Source organism: Amblyomma mixtum, chromosome 6, assembly GCF_055824585.1.
Source record: "Amblyomma mixtum isolate Tamu chromosome 6, ASM5582458v1, whole genome shotgun sequence".
Classification (NCBI taxonomy): Eukaryota; Metazoa; Arthropoda; class Arachnida; order Ixodida; family Ixodidae; genus Amblyomma; species Amblyomma mixtum.
The window spans coordinates 53,573,380-53,600,272 of record NC_143017.1 but is presented as its reverse complement, the minus strand read 5'-3'; the positions used below and the strand labels follow the sequence as shown (position 1 = coordinate 53,600,272).

General features: G+C 46.0%; 1 protein-coding gene across 2 annotated transcripts in view; it reads left to right on the top strand.

Annotated features, from left to right (window-relative positions):
• Nucleotides 1-7,303: 7,303 nt before the first annotated feature.
• Nucleotides 7,304-26,893, top strand: part of LOC149339141 (uncharacterized) — a 43,163-nt gene continuing 23,573 nt past the window's right edge. The window contains exons 1-6 of one of the 2 annotated variants that reach the window (XM_089547964.1): nt 7,304-7,431; nt 9,041-9,126; nt 10,192-10,401; nt 12,868-13,158; nt 19,515-19,681; nt 25,860-26,012. In XM_089547964.1, the coding sequence (XP_089404090.1) occupies nt 7,418-7,431; nt 9,041-9,126; nt 10,192-10,401; nt 12,868-13,158; nt 19,515-19,681; nt 25,860-26,012 (921 nt within the window). In that variant the 5' untranslated portion in view covers nt 7,304-7,417. The remainder of the gene's footprint in view (nt 7,432-9,040; nt 9,127-10,191; nt 10,402-12,867; nt 13,159-19,514; nt 19,682-25,859; nt 26,013-26,893) is intronic. The other variant, XM_089547965.1, reaches the window with a different exon arrangement.

Sequence of the window (26,893 nt, the reverse complement as noted above, 5' to 3'; positions counted from 1 at the left end):
GCGGCCATAAGTAAACGGAGCACGTTATTGCGTTCGAAGTGCTATCAGGCTTTCTCCATTGGTAATGAAGAAGCGTTGTTTGTCTACAAGAGAGCCCGCCAACCTCCTCTGCCAGCATGCGCGTACCACTGCTGGAAATTTCAATTAAGTGACGCGTGAAAAATATTCGAAGGCAGTTGCGTGCTCCGTTTACTTTTGTCCGCGCCTGTACCTGTAGCGCTCTTTCTCCTAGTAACATGAAAACAGTTCATTGAGAGCGTATTATGTGGATATATGTCGAACGCAGGCAAACTAAATTGAGCTGCTGTGGATAGCCTGGATGGAAATTACACGCTAAGAGGTATCAAAATAATGAATTTGTAACCGCACTAACTTCTTTGTCAAGTCATGTCTCCGTTTAAAGCCTTAAACACTGCTTTATTTCTCACAAGCTTTGCTGCACACAGCAAATGTAGCGTTGCTCAGTCAGCATCGTTTGCAGCAGTTAAATGTTCACGATAGCTTTTTTTGAACTAAGCTTCAGCATGGTGGGCCATTTCTTTATAAGTTTCAAAGCAGTCTAGATGCACAACTCATTTCCCCCATCAAAACATGTCGCGGCAGACGTTTAAATTTTTTCAGGCGAAACTTCTGACTATGTTTTTTCTCTTTCTGTTCAGCCGCCCCTTCAGAATGAACACCTTTTTCTGAATGTTTATGGAGCACTTCAAGACATTTCCCACCACAGTCTACGCCGGGCATGGCTTCATAACCGCGCAGCCGAGAGGCCGTCGTTGCCCAAAAATCGTCCACGAGCCGCTAGTGCTTAAAAAAGGCCTATGAGAAGCCAGCCATCATCGCCCGGCAATAAAGTTTGCTCTAGGCCCATTGTTCTCGTTATTACTGATCAAAGTCTTCGACCCCACTATAGCTGTCTAGCTGCATCCTAACATGAACGCTTTACTAGCCGCCGTGGTGGCTCAGTGGTTACGGTGTTCGGCTGCTGACTCGAAAGACGCGGATTCGACCCCGGCTGCGGCGGTTGAATTTCGATGGAGACCAAATTCCAGAGGCCCTTGTGTGCGATGTCAGTGCATGTTAAAGAACCCCAGGTGGTCGAAATTTCCGGAGCCCTCCACTACGGCGTCCCTCATAGTTCAAGGGGGCAGACCTTGAACTGCTATCTCGGACGAGGTTCGTGCTAGGCAGGTCGTGCAGCAGTTAGTGTGCACGAAGCGTCAGCGTTAAGCAGCCGCCGCCTATGCGTGAAATTTGCGGCAAGTTAAGGTCCTCGGCGAATTTAACTGAGCCATAACCAAGTTTCTGAGGCTACTTTCCCGTGTAAGCTTAGAAAAATGAAGGGCAAACACGGCAGCAATCCATAAGAGCGTGTTCTATAGTATCAAGTTATTTATACGCGCAAAACGGTGTACGCCACAGGAGAACGTGCCTAACATTAACACAACCAAGTTTCTGAGGCTATTTTCCCGTGTAAGCTTAGAAAAATGAAGGGCAAGCAAATAACACGGCAGCAATCCATAAGACCGTGTTCTATAGTATCACGTTATGTTTACGCGCAAAACGGTGTACGCGACAGGAGAACGTGACTAACATTAACGCTTTACTAGCCGCCGTGATCGCTCAGTGGTTACGGTGTTGGGCTGCTGACCCCAAAAGACGCGAGTTCGATCCCGGCCGCGGTGATTGAATTTTGATGGCGAAACTCTAAAGGCCCTTGTACTGTGCGATGTCAGTGCACGTTAAAGAACCCCAGGTGGTCGAAATTTCCGGAGCCCTTCACTACGGCGTCCTCCATAGCCTTAGCCGATTTGGGACGTTAAGCCCCCATAAAACGAAACGAAAACGACTAACGCTTTACTGAGTATGTTACCGGCACCCATTTCCAAGAATAACGATGCAATAAGTCCTGGAACGATCGCCTTTGTAACGGGGTCAGTCGCGGGCTCCTTTGCAGTAGCGCTGAATTATTCATGCTAATCGGTGTACGAGGAACAGAGCAGCGCTCGAGAGGGCGGGAAAGGCTGCGCCAGCGTGGGCTCTGCTCTAGAGCAGAGCCTCCGCACGCTGTCGCAACGTCACGCAAATTTGATTAATTCGCGCACCACCGTCGACGGGACACGTGCGAACTCGAGCCGGCTGATTCCAACCCGTTCGTCACCGTAATTACCCCCCACATTGGCGGCGTAGGCGCCTGAGAGCAAAGGCAACGCGGGACTGAAACATAGCAACGCGTATTGCGCTTCCGTTGCTAAGTTTGAAGAGGAAACTCGTACTGAGGCATGCCGCCCATGATGCGGCATTGTATGACTCAAACCACGTTTTTGACGGCCCACCACATTTCAACATCGCCGTGCAGCGAACGACCTTTGCTGCGTAGCATGTCTTATTGATGTCATATACCTTTAGAGGTGACTATGATTTGTATTCAACAAAGGTACTTACTGACTTTTAGTCTACGTCGGTGAAATACAACTACAAAGAGGAAATAAAGCGTGCAGGATTAGCACCTGTGCCATATTTAGAAGACACAATTTAGTTGCTGGTGCCGATGGTTACTCAGAGCAGGATGTTATTTGTTTCATCGTCGGGGTGCCAAAATTGTGGCGTGAGTTCTTGTTCGTCAGCAACTTGCTTGAACCTAGGCAGGTCAGGCTTTTGGAAGACATGATGGAATGGCCTATGCTTTATGTCTGTTAAAAAAAGATAAGTTATGCCCGAAATATTTATTATGGACAGTGGCAGCGCAATAGGAACAGGGACGAAGGTGAAGAAACGTGGCCGACCGGACAAGCGCCTTACTACCAACTACCAAACTACCAACTGTGGAGTTGGTAGTTCAGCGCTGGTCTTGTCCGTGTTTCTTCATCTTCGCGTCCCCGTTTCGTTGGCGCTACCACTTTCCATGATGAATCGCCGAATAGCACGCACCAAGATACTTAGCGAGAGAGATCTGTGTCGTCAGTTTTTGCGCGTAACCACTTACTACTCCGGCTATTAATGCCATTGGCAAAGCTTCGTAGAGAGAAACTAAATGACGCAGGTTTGATATTGGCTATACGCTAGCGACTTAAAAATTATGGTAGGTGGTCGAAATTTCCGGAGCCCTTCACTACGGCGTCTCTCATAGCCTGAGTTGCTTTGGGACGTTAAACCCCACAAAACCAAACCAAACCAAACCAAACAGATTCATCAATGGCAGAGATAGGTGCTTTAACGCCGGGTGGTTTGACAGTAATGCCCGTTAATTGCACGCCTGCCGTAGTTCATGTTATACTGCAAGTGTTTTCTTCTTGCTTGAACACCTCGTACAATATCCGCGGCAGCGGCGCGCAGCTGCTGCGCGGCGCGGCGTGGATCCGCTGGGACAGCAGCGACGAGCTGAGTTGGGCCCCAGTTTTCTCTCCGTCTGGCGTTACGTCACAACAGAGGTCAAGCTAAAGGTCAAACGTGGATCCGCCGGGACGACGCTGAAGGCTCAAAACCTGGCGCATTATTGCTTTCGCAATAAAAGAAACTGAAATCGAGTTCAGTTCCAAGCATCTTTGCACTTCGAAAACCAGAGACTCCACGGAAGGCACCTTATCTTCGCCCCTACTGTTTACCGGCAGGCCTCACGGACTCCTCCCTAACAGCATGTATGGTTTTAGACCAGGATTGTCAGCGCAGGATGTATTCCTCCAACTACAACATCAGATACTGGAACCCAAAACAAAGGATACGAAAGCCATATTAGGAGTAGACCTCAATAAGGCCTTTGATCACGTTACCCACGCGGCTATCCTAACGAACCTACAATCCCTCGACGTTGGACAACGCATGTACAGCTGCATTCGCGATTTCCTCAGTAATCGCACGGCCCATCTCTCATTCGTTGTACAACATGAACTGGTGGGCGAGTTGGTCTGACATATTTTCTATTCTCCTATTCTCCTCCTCCTGTCGACTATGTGGCAAACCAGGCAACTTTCTGCATGTTCTACTCACCTGTTCCACTTACCCGCACCCCCCTCCCCCAGAGGTGGCACTCACTTACTGGGAACAGCTGATGTCCAGTTCAGCACTCCAAGACCAACGACTCGCCATCACCAGTGCCTCTAACAGGCTGGCCCTCCAGGGTCTGGCACACCATTTGTAAGGGAGGAACCCACTGTGTGGGCCACTCCCGCAGGCCATGAGGGGGGTTCTGCCCCCCACCTGTAATTTGGCGTGGCCAATAAAGTTTACACCACCACCACACGGACTTAACACCACTCCATGTAGAAGAAGAGGCGATCGAAACGAGGATGTGCGAGTGCAGGCGCCTTGCAATTTTCGCTGCTTCACCAACGCGCTTTCTCATTTTCCGCGCACCACACGATAACTGCTGGTACTGTTCTGAACAAAAATTACGAAATCTTCCAGTTTTGCCGAACTTATAACTAGTTCCAAGCCGACGGCGGCTATCACTTGCTATTCCGACGGCGCTGGTCTGGTGCCCTGGAAGGAAAATGACGCCTGCTGGCTGTTGTTGCCAGCAGAACTGGCATCTTTGCGGTACTCTAAAATTTTCCAGTGACTCTATCTAGAGTCGACATCTTTTGCTACCAGCGCTGCGCTGAAATGTGAACCTCGTTTCTTGCAAAAAGTAAGTTACCTTCCTTTTCTCTTGTATGGTGAAAGCATCCACCTTACTATTGATCTAAGGCGCCTGATTGAACCGTTGGCAAATGTGTCACTCCTTTGATGTGCAAATCACAAAGCAGTATCAGGCAGTGCTTTATATACCAAAGTTAACGTTGGATGTATTAAAACTGTGCGTTTACATTTGTTTGAGCTTTTTTTTAAAAGGATGCAGGTCGATCTCCCATATTTAGCATCCACTATGGCCTACTTTATTTGCGAACGAGGTCAAGAAATTTGAACCCTAGTAAAATCGACCACATTTGTCTAAACCCAGGCAAGAAAGGCAGGAAATTTGTCGACAAATTGTTTGACATCTGCTCGATTGCCTACTGGCAGGATTTTATTCTTGCCAACATTTCTATTCTGGCCTCGTGAATGTTCCAATTGAACTTGATGCGATTGCCATCAGCGCCACTCGTGTTAGGAAGGCTTTGATTATGCCTACAACTGTGCAATGAAATGCGCAGTATTCATTATCATGAAATGATCATGAAAGCCGTTGTCGTGGATGTGTGGCTTTGCGTTCGGCTGCCCATCCTAAGCTCGCGAGTTATTCGATAACCTGCCGCGGCGGCCATATGTCGAAAGAATCTAAATATAAAAACACCCGTGTGCTGTGCGAAGTCAGCGCTCGTTTAAGAAACCCTAGTCGTCCAGATTAATCCGGAGCCCTCAATACGACGTCTCTCGTTGCCCATGTGTCACTTAGGGATGTTAAACCCCACAATTTAAACTAAACTTTACAATTAATCATGAAGCAGAAGTTATATTGGTTTCATGAAATTCAGTGACTACATGCATAAACCAAGCAAGCCAAAAGCTCAAGCAATATATAGTTGCTGGCTTGTTTGTGGCAGGTCATGATGAAAATATGGGAGAATATTTTGTTGATTAACTGACATGATTACCCGATTTCAGTTTTTTTTTGTGCGGGGCTGCCCTGAGCTACTTCACCTTCTATTTTCCCTTTTATATGCCTAGTTGCTAAAGCTCATGCAAGCTTCGTATGTTGCCTTAGGTCTGTAGTTGGTTATGAATTCTGTGGAAAAATACTCGAGCTGAGAGAATAGCATGTACTTGCGAAGCTTTTTCGTTACGATCGAGAGCTCCAGCACTGAGGAAGTCTACTCAGTGGTGCAGCTCTGTATGTGTGCTGGCTGTTTGACGATGCAAGGAAATGGCTCCTTGGCAGGCAGCGCTCCTTGAATTTTTTGATAAAGCATATTGTACAATGCAGAGGTAGCATTGTAACCTACTTCAGTCTGTACATTTCTTTTGGGGCTCAGTCTGTTAAACGGTGCTTTTCAGAGGATCTTCTGGTACGTTCAACTTCTAAAGTTTTGGTGAGCACTCCTCATGGCTGTTACTGTGTTTCTTTCACTTCATGCTTTCTTGTATAGGTAGGTGCAGGCTGTTTGATCACATTTGTGCATTCCTGCTTGACTTACATTTTGGTTTTGTTAGACCTGCTACAGTTGGCCAGAAGTGCAAGGGCTATGGCGGTTTTCATGCAGCCGCCGCGGTGGTTTAGTGGTTATAGTGCTGGGCTGCTGGTCATAAAGACGCGGGTTCGATCCCGGCCGCGGCAGTCGCATTTCGATGGAGGCGAAATGCTAGAGATGTCAGTGCACGTTAAAGAACCCCAAGTGGTCGAAATTATCCGGAGCTCTCCACAACGGCGTCTCTCATAGCCTGAGTCGCTTTGCAACGTCAAACCCTCTAAAAACCTATTTTCATGCAGGTCCAATGAGGTAGCTCGTGCATGGTTGTTAAATGGCACCGCATGCTTAAAGCCCATGCAAGAGCAAACCAAGAACCCATGCAATTTATTGTTGATGGCTTATTAGCACGAACGCACTGTTCCGATGGGTCAACCCCAAGCAAGATCTTGGGATGTTTGTATGCTTGCGGTGTTTGTTGGTTTGTGCCCCGTGGAAGTGATAAAAAACTACAGAGAGTGTTTACTACCTTCGAATTAGTGCGAAAGCATTTGTTTTGCGCAAAAGACGACGATGAGCAGGCACTGCCGCGGGTTAGAGCAGGTAGAATTACACGAAGACGACGCTCTGCGATGTACAGCGCGAGAGCGCAGCGGCCTTTGAAGCTGACCTGTTCGCGCCCTTGGGGGTTCGACTTCCAGTTGTGGATATTGATGTGTTTTATTTATATGCCTCTTTATTCTATGCACCCGAGGTGCACATGTGTTCACGTTTTCTTTCAATTTCTCCGCGTTCTTCAGCATTACTCAACACCCCTTCCCTTAGCAAGCTGCACCTGAGATGCAAGTTTTTTTTATTGAGTACCTGGTAAAGACGAGATAAATATTTTAATGCAAATACCTCCTCTCTACTAACATTCATGTCAGTAGAGAGGCCAAGCGTTGAAGCTGGTGAAAAGCGGTTTCCATCTCCTTTTGATTGATTCACATCGGTCACCTGTAAAGTGCACTAAGGTTGCTAACTTGCATACATATCCAAGTTCACACGCATGCCTTTTCAGCCAAAAACTGAATTGTTCGGAACGGTGTCACTGAGGGCGTATCTCCTGTAATACTCGTCCGACACAATGGAAGTGCGATAGCAAGGTGCTTATCTACAGCGTTCGCTCGAAAGATACAGCTGAAGGGAAAAGCATGCCGATAAAACCAGGGGTGTAATAGTGGAGCGAGAGCCCCGCGCGATACCGTCGGCACCGCCCCCTGTACGACAGTATGTCGTCGCTGTGAACGAACGAGAATCTCTATTGAAACGGAGGTATGGAGGGGTGGCTGTAAGTAAACCTTTTACACTTTTTATCTTGACACATGGCGGTTCCCGAACCTAACTGCAGCATATGCTTACCACAACTAAGACTCTTTTGCTTCTCTTTTTTGTCTTTAGATTCTTTCTTTGTGCATCCGTTCGTGCTTTTATATCCGAGTGTTTGCCTCGTTTAGTACTTTTCTGCGTAACAAGCCTTGTTGCTTGTATTGTGCACAACGTACATTCATGCTTCTCCTTTGTAGTGTAGCACGCGTGTAATGATGTTTGCTGTGCAGGAAATTAAGAGGGGAAGGGGGGGGGGGGCTCTTATTTTGCATTTTACTACACAGTCAAAATAATCTGACGGCGAAAGAAGATACACCGCCAACAACGACCCCATAATTGCGCTTAATGTGCACCTATATAGTTGCTCTTGCTTAATTCATCGGTTATACAACACTATAAGGAAGCGCAGAATTTTGTTAGTTAGGCGTTAACCTTTACTTTTACGCTAGATTTCTAATGCCGTCCTGTCGTTTACGCATATTTGAGTTTTTACGTTAGTTCTTTTCTTACTTCACTTAATTAAGCACTTATTCAACTTCAAGGAAACGCATTTGACGCCCTATGCTTCATGAGCAGTACTCAACTAAACTAAATTATTTCTCTCTACTGACCGAGGTTTTGAGTGCAGCAAGAATTCATATATTTGTACTCCGGCTCTTTAATGTCGTGTAGAAAAGTTTCTTGCAAAAAATTTTTCAACTTATCTGTCAGCCAATAGCGTGATTCTGCCAGTGCAGACGGATAATTTATAACTACGTGTTTTGGCATTGTGTCATATTATAATCGGTTATTATCTTTAATACTACATTACCTGGAAAGAAAAAAAGTCTGCAAGAATAAAATTTCTCGTCATGAAGCCTGGAAGAGGGGGGGGGGGGGGGTCATTCATTAAAGGCATTAAAGGAATCCCGCATCATGTAGATACGTCAACGGTAAACCTGCATAGAAAGATCTGTACAACACTGCGTTGCTGTGAACATCCAGTCACTCTTAAAATACCGTTTATCAGCGAGAAACACGTGATAATATAGTCGAGTTAATCAGTAAATAGCATGCGAATACTTTACTATTTGGGTTGATCGGAGAGTATTACAGCCATGTGATGTGTACGCAGCTGTTCCTCTAAAACCACACTAAAATGCATTCTTTGCCGGCGAAGGACCGCACTTTCCATTTGATCCTGCAAACGCCAATGCGGCACGACTTTGAGAACATCCTAAACACTCCATACCGCCATAGTAATTTATTTCAATTACAAAATTGTCGTCTCCTCGCCCACAGTGACCGGTCGAAGCTGCTTTGAATCGCATGAACTCGATTTTCAAGACGTTAGGATCGAGAGCGGAAAATTATGAAGTAGTGCGTGTTTTTGTTCTCGTTATAAAGTGTTTATTTTTTCTGTCTGTTCATCTCTGAACTGTTCTTAGCTCTATGTTCATAAAATAAAACTTTCCCTTGATGGCACAACTGCGTCGCTAACACAGATCGAGCCAGCCGCCAATTACTTGCATGTGTTATGCACCGAAGTGTTAATACTACATGAAATGGGAATTTTCTCTTTCCTTACACAGCAAAGCAGCGACGGTGCTCGGCATCGTCTGCTCGTCCCTGGGAATTAAGGATTTGTCGGTGTGCGAGGAACCAACTTATTCATGCGGTGAGCAATGCCCTTCGTTGAAACTTTAGCTTTCGCCTCTGTTGTCGCGACTGCAGGGACTTAGTAGTTGAATGGTATTAACGTTTTGTATTGCGAAGAAATTCTCCAAAGGCACTGTTTGCTTTTACACCCTGTTTATTTCTCTAGCAAGCGCCAAGCCGAGTCTTGATAATGTAGAGATGAAGGACGCGAGTGTATATACCACTGTCGTTTGTTTAAACGAAAATGAGTGCACAAAACTAAAGTGAGTTGAAAACGAGACTAGTTTAAAGCGGTCCGAGACCAGATGTTCTTCTGTGCATCTAATGACGTTCACAGCGCCCGCGACAACTTTTGTTTTTTGTATTGTTTTTTCATGGCCTTATTTCCCTGCAGATTGTACTCTGCAGGCACTTCTGAGGTATTTAAAGTTACGCTGTTTTACTCGCGTCATCATTTTTTTTTATCGAAAAAATTGCGCGCGAGAGAAATAGCAGTGACCACGAAAGCTATTAGAGCCATTATACCATTCTCTGGAAAATCTATGGCTGTATACACCATTCGTTGACCTGAACGGCCCACTGTGATGCTGCAGTGAGAACTGGCCTCATCAAAATCGCCAGCGTTCAGAAATGAAATTAGTAAACCTCCATTGCGGCCGCATTCATCCTTCAACCGTGTTCCGTTTCGCTCAACAGTATTCCAAATAAAGCTCCCAATATCGTCAAATCAAGAACATATAGTAAGCTGGTCAAATGTTTAGGGGAATCCCCCAAGGTGGAGTAGATTTGTAATGAGGGAATAATTACTCATTGACATCCACCCGAGCGCAGCCATACAGCTACAAAGGAAAGGTATACAGCTTTATCAGAAACTTCGTAGTTAAAGAAAAATTCATCCTGGTCCCGAGTTCGAACCGCGCACAAGGACGAATTTTTCTTTTACTACGAAGTTTCTGAGAAAGCTGTATAGCTTTCCTTTGCAGCCGTATGGCTGCGCTGGGGTGGATGTCAGTGAGTAATTACTCCCTTATTATGTATTAAACTTTGGCGAGTATTAATTACAGCACCCAATATGTTATTGCAGGTCCGCTTCCCCCTGTGATACCAGAGAGCTACATCATGAAGTATGAGTGGATAGACTTGGTGCACAACCAGACCGCCTGGATAGAGGAGTATTTCGACAGTGAGAACCTGCGCGCCAAGCTCTCGGCTGTGTTGCGCGGTCAAAAGATTGTCAACATATACGACTATTTCAGAGAGACGGTGACCACTTACAGCTCCGACAGGCCTGGAGGTAAGAAACGACGAAGTCTGTGCACCACAAAAACTGCAAATCCTGTCATGGGAGGAATAAGGCGTGGTGTACTGCTTCAGAAAAAGCGAACGCTCGGACCGATGAAGAAAGACAGGTAACGCTTTGTGCAGGTGTAATTACGACTCGATCAGAAAACATTGTCGAAAATTTTCTGCCGTCGCAACAGATATCTTGTAGTATCTTTGGCGCTCAGCTTGCGGTACCAACAGATATTTTTGTTGCAAGAACAGAATTTTCTGTAGTATTGTGCTGTCGATTGTCGTAGTGACAGAAGCACAGAAAAATACTTCAGTACTTGAGAAAAGTCTGTCCTTACGACAAAAGGACAAGACTATTTATTGCATTTTTGGCCGAAATAACCCTGACAACAAAATAGATCATTGTAGATCACTGACGAGCCCGACGCCTTTTGCAATTTATTCTTTACTGCCCTGGCATAGCGCTTACCGCAGTAGGGAACATGCGCAACATATCGCGTCTGTCCGTGCCATTCTCAGTGTTCGCTTTTTCTACGGCAGTATAACACGCCTTGAACAACCATAATACAGAACAAAGTAGAGGACCTTTTCAGCTTTACTCGCATTGTCAGAAAAGGCAGGATGGGAGACGTACGAAGGCAACACAACGCAGCCGCAACAGAGACCAAGTCTGAGCCTAAAAAAGAGCTGTTCTCTAAGGTCCTAAGCTCGAGGAAATGTACATCAGCGCGCAGTGGTTGCAGGCTGAAGAGGATACGAAAGTGCCCGGTGACGTGGCTGGCTATTTGAAATCCACAAAGAACATTATTGGCTCCTTATGCGAAATGATAGTGTGAAGGAAGGCTGTTAGTCCTAATGGGGAAGCCGACTGTCGTGAAGAGACGTCGAGACCGATAATGCCAAGCTGGATCTGACTAGCTAACTCAGAACGAACAATGAGAAAAAAAAGGAACTCCCGCCAGCGTGTTCAGTTCTTTGTACAAGTCGGGCTTATTCTCTCTTCACTTTTAAAGTAGAGATGCTCTCGAAGCAACAAAAGCTGAACATGTGGACAAAATGCCTCTGTGTGTGTTCGAAACTGGTCTTTGCTCATTTGGGCAAAAGGCTGGAGAGAATAAAATTCAAAGGCTCAATTCAAACAGGAAGAGGCTTCAGCAGATTCAAAAGAACTCCAACGCGAGCGTTGTTTTGAAATTTATAGGAAGTATTTCGCTATAATCAATGCGCTACAGAAGCTATGCGTCTATCGAGACTAAATGAGATCCTCTCTTTTTTTTAGCTTTCAATGACAAGAGTAATTTCGTTACAGCGTATTTTGTCAAGGTGAAGCTTGCGTTTTAGTGTGAACTGTGCAGATGCAAATAACATTCAAAACCGCGCCAGTAGTTATCGAAAGAAAAGGCCCCCCTTTCTACCGAGGCACCTCAATCCGAATGGATTTTTGTTCAACGCGAACAAAGGGTGCGTCAGCTTTAATATTTACTCATTTTAGGTAAATATTTTTTGTAATCAGAGATAAAAGAAAGAAATACTGCATGTGTTATCAGCGAACCCTATGTAACGAAACAGTTTGAATGCAACAATCAGGAACTCTTTTCTACTTATACTTACTTAAAGCTCAGCTACGCAACCGTGCCGCTACCGCGGCTTATTTATGCATGAAGATATCTACAAAGCAGCTCCGATAAGACGTATGTCTCTAATCTCGTGAGGACAATAGCCAGGGATGATACATTTTAAACAAAGGGAGTTTCTATTTCTGGCTCTGTAAAAAACTTTTTAAAGATGCACGAAACAGTGGTCTATTACTCCTACCGCCACAAATGTTATCGAGAAAATGACCAAGAATTGACGAACTGATCAAAGCAATGACCATGACCAAGAAGATCAAGAATTGAGAACTAGCCAGCATTCAGTATATTAAATGAGGGCACAAAACAAAAACAAAAGCTCTGAAGCGAGATGTGACGCAAGTTGTCTCCGGACTACAAAAAATTAAACTATACTTGCAGTGCACACAACCACCTATAGTCAGATAGAGCTTAAGAACGCAGCGGCTTTTCCCAGTCGAAGGATCCCCTTCCATCCATTGGCGTCGGCCGATTCTCATGGCTCTGCTAGCGTGACAATACAGGGAGCGGCGCCAGAAGGGAGAGAGGAGCCTATATCCGACCATGGAGGAAAGGGATAATCCCCCTTCATCAACCACTCCCTGCTTTGTCACACTTGCATGGTAATAAGAATCGGCCGACGCCACTGGCTGGAAGGTGGTCCTTTGACAGGGATAACCGCTGCGTTCTCAACTTGCATCCGACTGTATCAGTATGGCACAACTTAACCGTTTCCTTCAGTAGTTACAATCGACTCTCGTGCCACAGGCATTCTTTCGCACAGCCATCGTGTTTGTGCTATGCGAGGTCGGTGGGACACGAACGCAGTCGTAGCGCAGTGTGTGGCGTTGGCGCAGCTAAGCCGTCGCTGGACCCGGAGAGCCAGGAGAACTGCGAGATCACCGAGATGGCCGACTTCCACGGCTCGCAGCTGCCCTTCGGCTTCAAGTACCGCGGCGATCGGCCCCACCGTTCGCGCATGGACAGCTCGCAGGAGGCACTGCGCTTCGGCGGACCCTACCGCGCCCGCTTCGTGCGGGAGGCCACCGGCGAAGAGACGCGCCACCTGCCCGCCAACCTGTTCGAGAGCTGCGCCTACGACAAGTTCGACGATGCCACCTACCTGATGCGCTACTACTGGTCAGCCAGTGAGTGTCTACTCAATCAATCAATCAATCAATCAATCAATCAATCAATCAATCAATCAATCAATCAATCAATCAATCAATCAATCAATCAATCAATCAATCAATCAATCAATCAATCAATCAATCAATCGATCAATCAATCAATCAATCCAGCCACCACGGTAGCTCAGTGGTTATGGCCTTCGGCTGATGACCCGAAAGACGCGGGTTCGAAATCGGCCGCGGCGGTCGAATTTCTATGGAGGCAAAATTACAGAGGCTCGTGTAATGTGCGATGTCAGTGCACATTAAAGAACCTCAGGTGGTCTAACTTTCCGGAGCCCTTCACTACGGCGTCCCTGGTAGCCTTCGGGACGTTAAAGCTCATAAACAAAATGAACAAATAAATAAATAAATAAATAAATAAATAAATAAATAAATAAATAAATAAATAAATAAATCGTATTTATTCTCAGCAAAAGAAAACAGAATACAATGCGGAAAGCTCCGACGAGCTTGACGAGCTTCTGTGTCCTATATTAAAAAACGCACAGTAGCAGCGGCAAGAATGGCGCAAAGAAATTTAGCAAGACAAAAAAAAATGTATCCGAAAAATTTCAAGAAGCCAGTGAGCCCAAGATCACAGAATTGGCTGGCGATAAATTCACTAAAATAGGGCATGCCAAAAAAGCGAGAAAAGCCTGAAAGTACTGAACAAACTAAAAGCGCTAACAGAGGTCACCAATCGAGGTTTGCTTTATGGCGATCAGCTAATTTATTTATGTTAACGGGTCTTTGCGAGAGTAACGCGCCGTCATGCTCTGTAATCTACTTGTCGTTGTGTGCTTTTTGTGAGTCTGATATAAGTATTTTATGCTTTGCAAGCTCCTGAGGCTATCGTGCTTCTAGACCAGGGATTAAAAATGTTTATATGTCCAAGGCAGAGACGTGCTCAGCGTTATAAATATGAAAAAGATGTTTTACAGCGCTGGCCTCTTTTCATTACATAATAAATGGAAGACTTATAGAAAGGAAGCAAACATTTGCTGAACAGTCATTGAACAGAAAAGAGCTTCAATTCGGGTTGCCTTCGCCTTTTTCGCACATTTATCTTAACGAGGTCCATCTCTTTAACCTTCTGTGCTCAATAAATGAGTAACTGAGTGAGTGGTTATTGAGATCATCATCTCTTAGTAACCGTGATAACACAGCGATTGAAACAGGGAACGAAATAGGCAGGGAATGAAATAAGATTCTTGTATTGTTCACATTCTGTTTGTGCAAGTAAAACTATCGCCTTTTACGCAGAATCGCTGATATACACTCGCACTCCTCCACCCGCCGCGATGGCCTAGTGGCTTTGGTGTTTGGCTGCTGATCCCAAGGTCTTGGGTTCGATCCCAGCCGCGGCGGGCCGTATTTCAATGGAGGTGAAATGCAAAAGCGCCCTAGGGATGTGAAATGTGAGCGCACGTTAAAAAAACCCCAAATGGTCTAAATTAATCCGGAACCCTCCGCTACGGCGTCCCCCACAGCCTGTGTTGCTTGGGAGCTTAAAACCCCACAATCGGCACCAAATCCATAGTCTCACCCCTCCCACTGCGCTCTGCAGGCGCATCAGTGTAGCGACAGCTTGCGAAATCCTTTGTTCCTGCCTTGCGCGGTACCGCAGATAAGATAAATCTAGCAGTGATATCAAACAAAGAGCCGGTCAAAGCGGAACGCGGGAGAAAAAGATTAGAGGGATAGATGAAAAGATTCGTGACTACAGCGGTGCTGTTGCATGCGTTTCTGCAATACACTAACTGCGAACAAGTTCTCCTCGAGCGAGTTTCTATCGCGTGCATATTTATCAAGAGCCTTCTGCGTGGCCTACGTACTATATAAAAACTTGCCGCGTTAATCACTGTAGACATTCCATTTTCCTCACAGCCAGCTCAATTTTCGGTTCACATCAGCCCACAGACCGCTGTTCATTATTTTTTGTGTGTTTATGCGTGTAATGCATGTTCATGTAATACAAATAATGTAAAATTTTTTTTTTCCGTGATGTTCCCGTTTCACCACTGTTGTCTCGCCGGTAGTTGCTTTAGCTATAAACACCAGCTGATTTAAAGCGCACTTTCTGAAAAGCACTTGGTATTGGCGCATCCTTGAGTTAAGCTGGCGCCCTTTAGACACCATAAACTGCACAACGTGAAACGAGCGGCTTGTGTTTCAGCGAAATAAATATGGAACTAAACTATGCCTACAGCTAAACTAAACCTATGATCCTTAGTTTCCCTCCAACCTCTGCAAAGAATTTTGTCGATCATTGAACGATGCTGTAGCATCCTGTACTGATCACGTTCCGTCATATGCATATCCTTTTGACTGAAATCGACCTCCGCAGAAATTTTCGGCACATTGTTGTGAGCCGGTAAGCTAGCTGGTTGTCTGTGCGAAACAGGGAACTAAGGAAGCGGCTTGTTGCATTCAGTGAATTATTAAAAAGCTTTTATGTAATTGACCGGTGGCTGATAAATCACAGATGTTATAGTCTTACACAACTCAGCTGCGAAAAAGATCCCCAATATGTTTACAGTATATTCATACAGAACCTAACGCGTCAATCTGACCTCCAAAGGAGACAAGTATTCATGAATTTTTTTTTCCTCTTCTGTTTAGTACCTGTCTTGTTTTTTTCTTCGCTTAAAGCTGTGCCACTGCTACCTTGTGCGCAACCACTGCTACCGGTGGTCTCGCTGTGTGGTCCGCAAGGCAGGGCTTGCCTTTTGCTCAGTATTCATCTGAAAGCATAAGTGAATGGTCGTTAAGGATAACTGACTGGATTCCAAGAGAAGCCAAGCGTAGTAGGGGGTGGCAGATAGTCAGGTGGGTGGATGAGATTAAGAAGTTTGTGGAGATAAGGTGGCCGCAGCTGGCACAGGGGAGGGTTAATCAGAGAGGTATGGGAGAGACCTTTGTCCTGCAGTGGACATACTCAGGCTGATGGTCATAATGATTGATGGGCCTGAAAAAAATGGGAGTCTGGCAAAGGCACTTTCGCTCCTTTCGACCACTGCTTTGATTATCCATCAAAACACCCCACCGCAATTGATAACATCCTACAGATGTCCTCGTCCCTGGACGTGGTTTCACTCTCTCCTCCTTCACTCGGTTTCGCTGGCGCGCCGCGGAGGCTCAGTGGTAAGGCGCTCGTCTACCGAGCCGGAGTACCCGGGTTCGAACCCGACCACAGCGGCCACGTTTCCATGGAGGCGAAACGCAACAGGCGCCCGTGTGATGGGCGATGTCAGTGCACGTTAAAGAACCCCAGGTGGTCGAAATAATTCCGGAGACCTCCACTACGGCACTTCTTTCTCTCTTTCTTTCACTCCCACCTTCCTCCCTTCCCTTACGGCGCGGTTCAGGTGTCCGCCGAGATATGTGCGACAAATACTGCGCCATTACTTTCCTCAAAAACCATTTTTTTTATTTACCGCACTGCCGGCAGCTGCTCCGCACCAAGTGACCAACCGCGTGCCCAGCCATGGCGCCGCTAGTGTTTGTAAGGATCGGTCCCTTACGGGCTGATCCAAACATACCTCCTGTCCCTTCTGAATAAATGTTTTCACCACCATCACCACCACCGCCACAGCGGCCATGGCACCGCCAAGCAGAAGGCTCGAAATGCAACCGTAATGTCGGCGCGCGGCGCGCACACCAGCTGCGTGCTCTGACGTCACTCCGCGCATGCGCACAACTGACGAGGCGGGCTGCGTCTGCTCCGCCGTCGGCACTACCATAGTCATTCAATGCCTTTTTCAAAGCATTGAAGGACTATGGCACTACGGTACGCTGCGGCGAGGCGCGCGGGGCGCACATTAGCTTCGGGCTATGACGTCACTCCGCGCATGCGCACAGTTGGCGAGGCGGTGGTGCCACGGCTCAGCGCGCAGCCACGCTGACCTCGCGAAGCGGCTGGCGTAGTGTAGCTATCGCTACAATTGCAGTACATGAAAACCTGTTGGGCTCACAGACGAAGCTAGCGGACGCCCATAGTCATACACGCTTTTCAGCAGAATAATATAACAAAACACTACACAAAATTATGGTAGTCAGATGCGAAAAGAAAAATTGGGAAAAATTCAAGGGCACTTTGACTGTGTAAAGTGCATAGAGGCGAAAGCATTTTCCGCACCACTTTGCCTCTTTGGCACTGATGACATAACCACTGGATGACGTCACACATAATTATTGACTAATTACTAAGCAATGACAAATTAGTAATTAGTGGTTAAGTACTAATTAATGACTGAATACTAATTACCTTCTAATGATTGACGCTTATGCTTCGCCTTTAGCAGTGGAACGCGACAGCGTGTTGTAGCGCTGCCAGGGAGTCCACGGAACACCATCACCCGTTGGCGCGATGCTTTGCCCTTTGTACTCAACGCGTTTTGAGGAAAGGAAATGGCGCAGTAATTCTCTGCCGTCTCGGTGGACGCCCGAACTGCACCTTAGAGGAACGGAGGAAGTGGGAGTGAAAGAAGAAAGAGAAAGAGGGGCCGCAATGAAGAAAATGGAAATTGTATTTGAGGAAAGGAAGACGGAGAGAGAGAGAGAGGGAGACTGTCGCGGCGAGACGATGGAGAGCGCGCGGCGGTGGCGGCGGCCCCGGCGCGCCAGCTGTGCGCCGTGTGACGTCACCAGCTCCTCGCGCATGCGCAGCTTAGCCTTTCCAGAGCTCCGCGAAATGGTTCAGCGACTAGCGTAGTGTTGCTTTCGCAACAAAATGCATGTAAAACTATATATTAACAAGAAACAATTTGCTGTGGTTCAACTGCTGCTGAACCTGTGGTGTGGCCGTATCGGTGTGGCGAAAGGTGTGGCCGTATAGGGCAACTGAACGCGGCTTGGCGACGGTAACCTTGAGTGCGTTCCGGACACTGGATAGACAACGCACCCACCCTACCACCCTGGCAGGTGGCTCTTAATGGCTGATTGTGAGAGTCTGCTTACTCAACTAACACTGCTGTCTATCTCTGCACTGACATCGCACAGTGCACGGGCAGTCCTAGCGTTAATATTTGGCATACATATTTTCCGTGAGAGGATAATTGTTGCAGATTATGCAAAGGACTGCAATAGACACATTTAATTGAAACACAAGCAGAAACGGAAGTATTTCAAGTTCTTGAGATAGGAGCCTTGGTTGTGCATGCTAGAAAACGTCATAATGCGTAAGCCTATTTCTGGAGACGTATAATAGAATCCAAATGTGTTTCAAAAGTACAAGCCCACTTGTGAGAACAGTGCACGAAAGGTCATTGACATATGAAAAAGCGAATCATTATCAAAACAGACTTTTCAAAGTGTGCCCTACTTCTTAATAATGCACTCTGCGATGAAGAGCGCGTACTCGACGGGGTCGAAAGGTAAGACAAGCAAGGATGGGCGCTGCTTTCAACTTTCAATAAGATGGCATACCGATTTGCCCAAGCACCTGTTCTATCAAAAATGCCTAATATCATTATAATTTAGAAGAGATGTTTTTATTGTCCATTTTTAACACAGCTGTATTCTAATACTGCGTCAATATATCGGGTCGTCTTCTTTTAATTGGAAATATTTGAAATTACTTTTTATTAATGGTCTGTCAACAAATCTATTACGCAGGGCGAAACACTATAGATTTTGATTTAAAGCTATTAAGTGTTATTTACCGTTAGGCTATTTATCTCTAGCAAAACTGAGAGGTTTATTACATTATTGTTGACTGCAGCTCCGATATTCGTCACAGTTTTTCCAGATAAAAAGATAAAATGAGTGCGGTATCGCCAGCGTGCAGAGTGGTTTTAGAAGCACAGTTAATTGACGGTAGGTCATTAACGTACAGCGAAAACAAAACTGGCCTAATGGAATGTTAGGCGCTAACATGAAAAGTTCTTTACGCAAACATAACGTTTACTGTTCTTTAAGAAACGTTCCAAAGTTCTTCTTGTAAAGCCATACTAGTGTAAGTTTTGCAATAAAACTTAATGTACGACTGTATCAAATGCCTTCATAAGGTCAAAAAGGAAAGCTGCTTTTATGTTATATAATGATGAGTAAATGGTCTGTATTTCATTACCACGGTCGGCGTTGGCCTGTGAAATGTAACGCTTTGGAGGTGTAGTTATATTATTTTCATCGAGATATTTTTTCGGCGCACATATATAGCATTTTCGAAACCCACCTTTAACATGATTAACTCCTACATGAACCTGTAACTGCCAGGGTCGTTCACATCTCATCTTTTAAGTGCCTTTTATTGCGCAATGCCAGGAGAATTTAGCTTCGTTGCTCAGTTTTCTTCACTACAGACTGGTCTATTTTCTATTATTTCGTTTCAGACGAATCATTCATGTTCCCCAACGCAGAAGTAACTGTCCCCATACGCATAGAACAAAAAGGAACATTCGCCGACTTAGAGGACCATGAACAGGTAATTCCATGGGACACAATTAGGAATGTCGCCTGGTACGACTCCAAGCCTGAGTTCTCCGACGAGGATTTCGAGGTAAGAGTCTCGTTTCATCTTTGAGCTCTTCCATCTCTTGAAGAGCACCGTGCTCAAAACAGTATGATGCACTCAGCATCCCCTGCAAACTGTGTTTAGACGCCAGGTACAAAGGCATGGAACGGGAACAAGTCCATGACCTTACGCGCTCTTTAGAACTTCAGCTCTTGTATAGCCGATAGTCGTGCATCACCGCCTAATGCTCAAAAAGCGCTTACGAACTGTTCCGTTATTATTATTTGCAAACATTCGCGCGCAAGCATCATTAATGACTGGCTGAACTTTTCGCCTGTACCGTTGTTATAATCCGGCGCACAATGGCCTCTTTATTTATTACTACCTCAACGGCCCCACTGAAAGGGTATTACATTAGGGAGAGAGTTAGAGAGCTTAACAATTGCTTGAATTTATGATTTGAATAGCGATGGGTCTGTGAGGAGTACGACGTGACCGGGAGAGTAATTCCACTCTTTCGCAGTTCGTGCAGAAAATGAAGACAGATATGCAGAAATGCGGGCGGGCGGAGGATAGTTGGTCTTTTTATGGTTTGTGTGGCTGGAGGTGCGGTAGACAGGGATAGCAGATTCGTGCAGAACATAATAATAGAATTTGTAATACAGACACAGTCTTGCGATGTGACGTTGGTTAAGTTTCTGAGATGAGCATCGCATGTTAGTTTTGTGAGACTTCATGATGAGAATAATGAGAATGAACCTAGCGGCGCGGTTTTGTATTGCTTCTGGTGTATTTAATGTCTGCGAGAGATCATGTAGAACCTAAAGCCTGCGATAATATCTAGTCTATTACCTACCGGATTAATTAACGCAAAAAGCAGACTTACCATGGTGGTGGTGGTGGAAAACATTTATGTACAGGTATACTACAGGAGGTTATGCATGAGCTGACCCAGAGGGGGCCAGCCGTACAAATTTTAGGTGGAGGTCCCTAGTTCGGGACCCCAGTGGCATCGGCCGCCGCTCGGGCTCGCGCGACCAAGGCCCGTTGGGCCTGCAGGTCAGAGCAGCCGAGCAGAGTCGCCTCCCAGTCCTCCCGGGTTGGGTTGGGGTGAGGGGGGATAGCAGGGTTGGAGGGGCAGGCCCACACCATGTGGTAGATGTCCGAAGACTTCTCCGCGCAGTGCGGACAGCTGCCCGAGAAAGAAGGGTCGAAGTGTTTCAGAGCTGCCGGGCAGAGCAAAGTATTAGTATACAGGCGGAGCAGAAGCCGCTGCTCCGCATTTGAGAAAACTTTAGACGGGCGGGGATAAAGTCCATGGCCAGATTGATAGAGTAAAACGATGTCTTTGAAGGTGTAAGCTGGAATAAATTCGAGTTCCTGATCGTCAGGGTCGGAGGGGAATGTCCGGTGTGAGAGCGCGCGGGCGGCGGCGTCAGCTGCCTCATTTCCCTCAAGGCCCATGTGAGCGGGATCCCTAACGATACGCCGGTGCGCGGGGCCACCGGTGTAGACGCTGTTTTGGAGAATGCGGTAGGCTAGATACGGTACCCAGCCCTGCTCAACGTTCTGACATGCCCCTCGCGAATCGGAAATAATTGTTTTTGAATTTGAATCAGATGCAGCCAACGCAATGGCGACCTCCTCCTCGTGTGTTATGTCACGGGCTCGGAAAGTAAGGCCGTTCACTGTTTCGGATTGGTGGACGACTGCGGCTGTGTACCATCCCCCATGGTGGGGGCCTGAGGCATCCACGTAGAATACGCCGGGTTTCGATCCATAGTGGCGGGCCAGGGCTTCCGCCCGCGCCAGGCGCCGGCCATTATGGTCCTCACGGTTCATGTTCGCGGGAAAAGGGCGCACGTGGAGAGCGCACGTGGAGGGCGCATCTCCACTGGGATGGAATACGTACGCTCTCTTCCATGAGAGTGGTGTGTTGGATGTGTAGTCGGGCAAGGAGGCGGCGACCCGACGATGTCTTCGAGAGACGTGTGTATTGGTTAGTCAAGTGGGCTTCCCGGAGCTCCCGAAATGTGTTCACCATGCCTAGCCCCAGGAGGCGCTTGTTGGAGGTGGTCACGGGGAGGCCTAGAGCACGCTCAATAATTTTGCGGAGGATGACTTCGAGTGAATCCTCGTCTTGCTTCCGCAGGTGGAGGTATGGAGTCGAATATAGAATTTGACTGGTTACAAATGCATGCGCCAGCCGCAAGGCGTCCTTACATCGTAAACCCCCGCGCTTGTTAGAAACCCGGCGGACCAAGCGGCCCACCTGGTCCCCCACCTGACGGAGTTTGGCCAATGTTGTTTCTGACCGTCTGTCTTGATGTATAAAGAGCCCCAGTACCCGGACTTCGATATTTTCAGGGATTGGACCTGTCTCGAGAGACAATGAATTTTTGGCTGTGCACTTTGGTGAGGGGCGTATGTGCACAAATTCAGACTTTTGGGTGGAGCATTGGAGGCCGCAGCGGCGAGCATAACGGTCCACTATGGTCGCCGCCTCCTGAAGGTTAGCCTCAATGTCTCCAAGGGAACCCTGGAAGCGGTATGGGCTGCTAGGTGCAGGGGCACTGGTTTTCAGCTTTCCCGAATAGTTGGTAATGATACTATAAAGCAAGTCAGACATCAGAATGGGGCCTATTCTAGGGTCCGACCTCTTTATTCTACCACTTAATGACAGTTACTTTATTTTTTTGTCACAATGAGCGTCATCTCATAACCTGAGTTAAAAACAGCGGACTTGAATTTCGCGCAGCCGCAAGCTAGTGGTACTTTATTCACGAAGAACCTGTTCGACCAATCAGAAAATTATTTACATTCAAATAAGTAGTGAATATAAAGTGATATTATACAGTGTGCGGTTGTTTATGGAGGCATATTATTTTTCTCTGACTTTATTGGTTGCCATGAACTGTGAACTGTATCGATGCGTTCAGGAAAGTCTCTTATGACTGTGATTGTATATTACAGAAGAATTCTTGTTTGGTCAAATATTTTTTTAGTAAAACGAGCTTCTAGGCGAGACAGAGCAGCGCAAAAAGAAAGACATTCACGAAAGGAAGAAAATGCATACACGTTGACAGAAGCTGCATTGATTTTTGAGCAGTATAGGTTTATTGTAGCTCTCTTGGAGCGTCGTTGTTAAGCTTCTTTTTTCTAATTGTTGTCGTGAGCCAGACGTTATCAATAAAATTAAATGCAGTGCGATAATGCTATTCATTATAAAGCGGTTTCAGAAAATGTAACCAGAGTTTTATGCTAGGCAAAGGTAAAGCTCCACAAATATGGAGTTAAAAATTGCACTTGGCCACCTTCCACGTTTAAAAACAAGTATTAGCATTGAAGCCCTTTTTGTATTTTTTGCGCCAGACATTTATATGGAGGGCCAACAGCCGTATTTCAGCTCTGATGACATTTTAAAGGGGGAAGTTCAATTTCGAACGCAAGGGTGGTTTGTTTTCAACAACGAAGGCACGTGGCTGCGTTCGAGTCAGAGCACAACTTGACCGCTGACGGCGCGTACGATTGCAGAGACTCATGGTATTAGGTGTCAAAGTGGCATGTCCCCGCAGTTGCCCAATTGTGATAGTGGGTGACTTAAGAAGCATGACCAAGCTAGGTCAAAGATTTTTAAGGCAAAAGCCTTTAATGGCTCATACTCCCGTCCGTCTGTACGGCGTTATATCCAACCCCTGGGGTGACTCGCCGACGATGACGGTTGTCCACCGAGATATGTGAGACAGTTACTGCGTAACTTCCTTTCCTCAAATACAATTTTCATTTCCTTCATTACGGCCCCTCTTTGTCTTCTTTCACTCCCATTTCCTCCCTTCCTCTACGGTGTGGTTCGGGTGTCCACCGAGACGGCAGAGAATTACTGCGCCATTTCCGTTCCTCAAAAAGCGTTGCGTTCAAAGGGCAAGGCATCGCGCCGAACGGGTGGTGGCGTTCCGTGGGCTCCCTGGGAGCGCTACAACACGCTGTCGCGTTCCACTCCTAAAGGCGAAGCTTAAATAATTAGCAGTTAATTAGTATTTAGTCATTAATAAGTAATTAGTCATTAATTAGTAATTTGTCATTGCTTAATAATTAGTTCTTAATTATGTGTGACTTCATCCAGCGGTGACGTAACCAGTGCCACAGAGGCAGCCCAAGTGGTGCGAAAAACGCTTTCGCCTCTACGCACTTTAGACAGTCAAAGTGCCCCCTAAATTTTTATTCTAACATTGCACTTTGAATAAATACGGAAACACTGCCGGTTATGATTCAAAAGAACTGCCAAACTATTTTGTAAAATTACAATAACCGTGCTATGTTCTACAAAAATTGATTTCAAACTGCCGCATTAAAGTTATTGAATGTTTGCTTTGCACTTTTTATTTACAATATGGATTGCGTATGTTTTTGTATGCGCATAATGTGTTTTGGGTATTGTTTTCACTACGAAATGTTTGCTCTATTCCCTTTTCCTTTATATTTTATTTTGTTTTGCTGCAACCAGTTGCGTCTGCTGCCATGTAATTGGTTCCTGTACTTTTGTGAAGCCACATACTTGGCTTTTAGCCCAGAAATCCATTAAGTGATTGAGCACTGGAAAATAGAACATGATTCTGATTCTGATTTGAGCTTTGGGGCCTAAGTAGTTTTCAGTGAAGTATTACTCTGTGCTGCAATGAAAACTAAAATAAAACCATAAAACTGATTGGTTCAGTGCTATTATGCACGCAGTATAATAACACGTGGAGGTTGTTTTTTACTACAAACATAATTTCCTTGACGTGTGGACTATTTCGTGCACCCGTTTTTAAGCATTAATACAACTGCTACAGAAAAGGCTTTGCAATGATGGAGTATGTCCGCATCAATTTAGCGACATCAGTCTGGCACTGATTGCGTTTCAAATTTACACAATTTTTGGTTATTGCTTGTGACTGAAAGCCATACATCGTGAGTTCCTTCTTTATCAATAGCTCAGTCTAGCAATGACAACGGTGCGACGTCACTGGAACCAAAAGCCAATGACAAGGTTTGGTTTATGGTTTATGGTTTATGGGGGTTTTACGTCCCAAAGCGACTAAGGCTATGAGATACGCCGTAGTGGAGGGCTCCGGAAATTTCGACCACCTGGGGTTCTTTAGCGTGCACTGACATCGCACAGTACACGGGCCTCTAGAATTTCTCCTCCAAAGAAATTCCAGCCGCCGCGGCCGGGATCGAACCCGCGTCTTTTGGGTCAGCAGCCGAGCACCATAACCACTGAGCCACCGCGGCGGCCCAATGACAAGGAGAAAAAAATAATCGAATAATATAAAAACAATTGTAATAAACTGTCCCTCTGTTCGCAGGAATGTTATAATATTGTCGTCATAAATATTTGGCAGTGAAGTCACGTATATGTACCATTACTCCAAAAGACGCCCGTCAGTTGGAATGGCTCACTACTTTAGAGACATTACTAGCCTTATCTTACGCTGCTAAATCTTGTGTGGCGAGAACTCGACTGCCTTTTGCGGATATTCCGCGCGGGAGCGGTGCTTTTCTTGAACACATACGCCCGGCCACTTTTCACAAAACCTGTCGCCAGTAAAATGATTGCTTTCCTAATTTTCTACTTGTCGTCAGTCAAGGGGTTCTTGTCGTGATTGATTACTTCAACTATTTCTCAGTACAAGGGCGAAAATATGGGCGTCTTCCGTATTATTCACCACTTGTTGTGTGTTCTAGTTTAAATAATTCACACTCTGCAACATTTATGAGCACTTCCATGTCTAAAAATTCTCTCATAATAAATAGGACAAACTCAGTGGCTAAAAAGCTGACGAACAGTATATTTTTTTCAACCGCATGACAGTAAAATGAAGTTTTGCGAAAGGCGTCGCGAGTAATACGCGAGTAATACGCGGAAGACGCGAGTAATAATGCACGTTATTTTTGCTTGAAGGGGCGTGCATCGTAGGTAAAGGGGGGGGGGGCAAAGGTTTTTGTGCGCCAGTGCGATTCGTGCGAGGGGCCGTCCTTTCCCGGTTACTGCAGTCAGCATGCACTCTGCCTTCAACAACAATGTCAAATGTCTTTGAGACAGAGCATGATGAATCGGTCCCGAAAGTAATGATTGTACAGATGGTAGTAGTAGTATTTGGTGTTTTATGGCACAGTGGCAACACAGGTCGTAATTAACTGATTGCACTGAGCTTAATAATTTACTGGTCTCTCCCTTCAGGCACCGCGGCAAATGTACTGCAATAACGAAGCGAGTGAAAGAGATGTTCCTGAAGCGCCGAAGACGTTCAGCTTTCGAGTTGAGCAGCTGTCGTTCACCCTGGATGAAACGGGGTCCTACGTAGGAGATTTCACGTCGACTTCGTACAAAGAGGTAAGAGATTTGTAATTTATTTATTTTTTCTTTGCACTTTCCACGGCCAAGGGCATTATACAGAGAGGGGTCTTGAGAGACCAGACTAAAACACTGTGCTGAGTAACATAAAAGTTAAAGAAAACAACAGCGGTTGATAATGCAGCAGTGTTTGAAGTGTTTGATGAAGTGTTTGATGGAGGTAGGCAGGCGGCTAAGGTTCACACTACTCTTGTTACAAATAAATCATGCGCAAGTTAGTTTTAAATGTCAGACGCAGCAATGATTTCCCGATTTAGGATTGCGGCTGGTACAGACTTTAGGCCTAAAATTATAGCAATACCTTGAAGGATACCCTAAAGAGAAAATGAAAATCCCGTGACAAAGCGGCTCCTTCGCATGCTGCTAGTAAGCGTACCCCTTCCCTCCCATTTTGAGCTATTTTTGCTGTCTTAATATGTTAAATTTTTTCTGCTCACCCGCATCCGGTAAACCTTCGCGCCCGATAGTACTTAATGTCTGGCTTGCTATACTATCTGCGTGCGCTAACCATACCGACGTAATTCGCACGGTTTTTGAATGGTTTGGTTTAGTTATCGGGACTTAACGCCCCAAAGCGGCTCAGACTATGAAGGACGCCGTAGTGACGGACTCTGGAAATTTCGTTTACCTGGAGTACTCAACGTGCACTGGCATCGCACAGTACACGGGCGTCTAGCATTCGCCTCTATCGAAATGCGACCACCGCGGCCGGGATCGAACCCATGTCTTTCGGGTAAAAGCCGAGCGCCATAACCACCGAGCCACAACGGCGAAGATAAAAATAAGTAAAGATAAAACAAATTTCCTGGTGTATTATATTTTACAGTATTATATGACTACGAAGCCATGTTTTACCACCG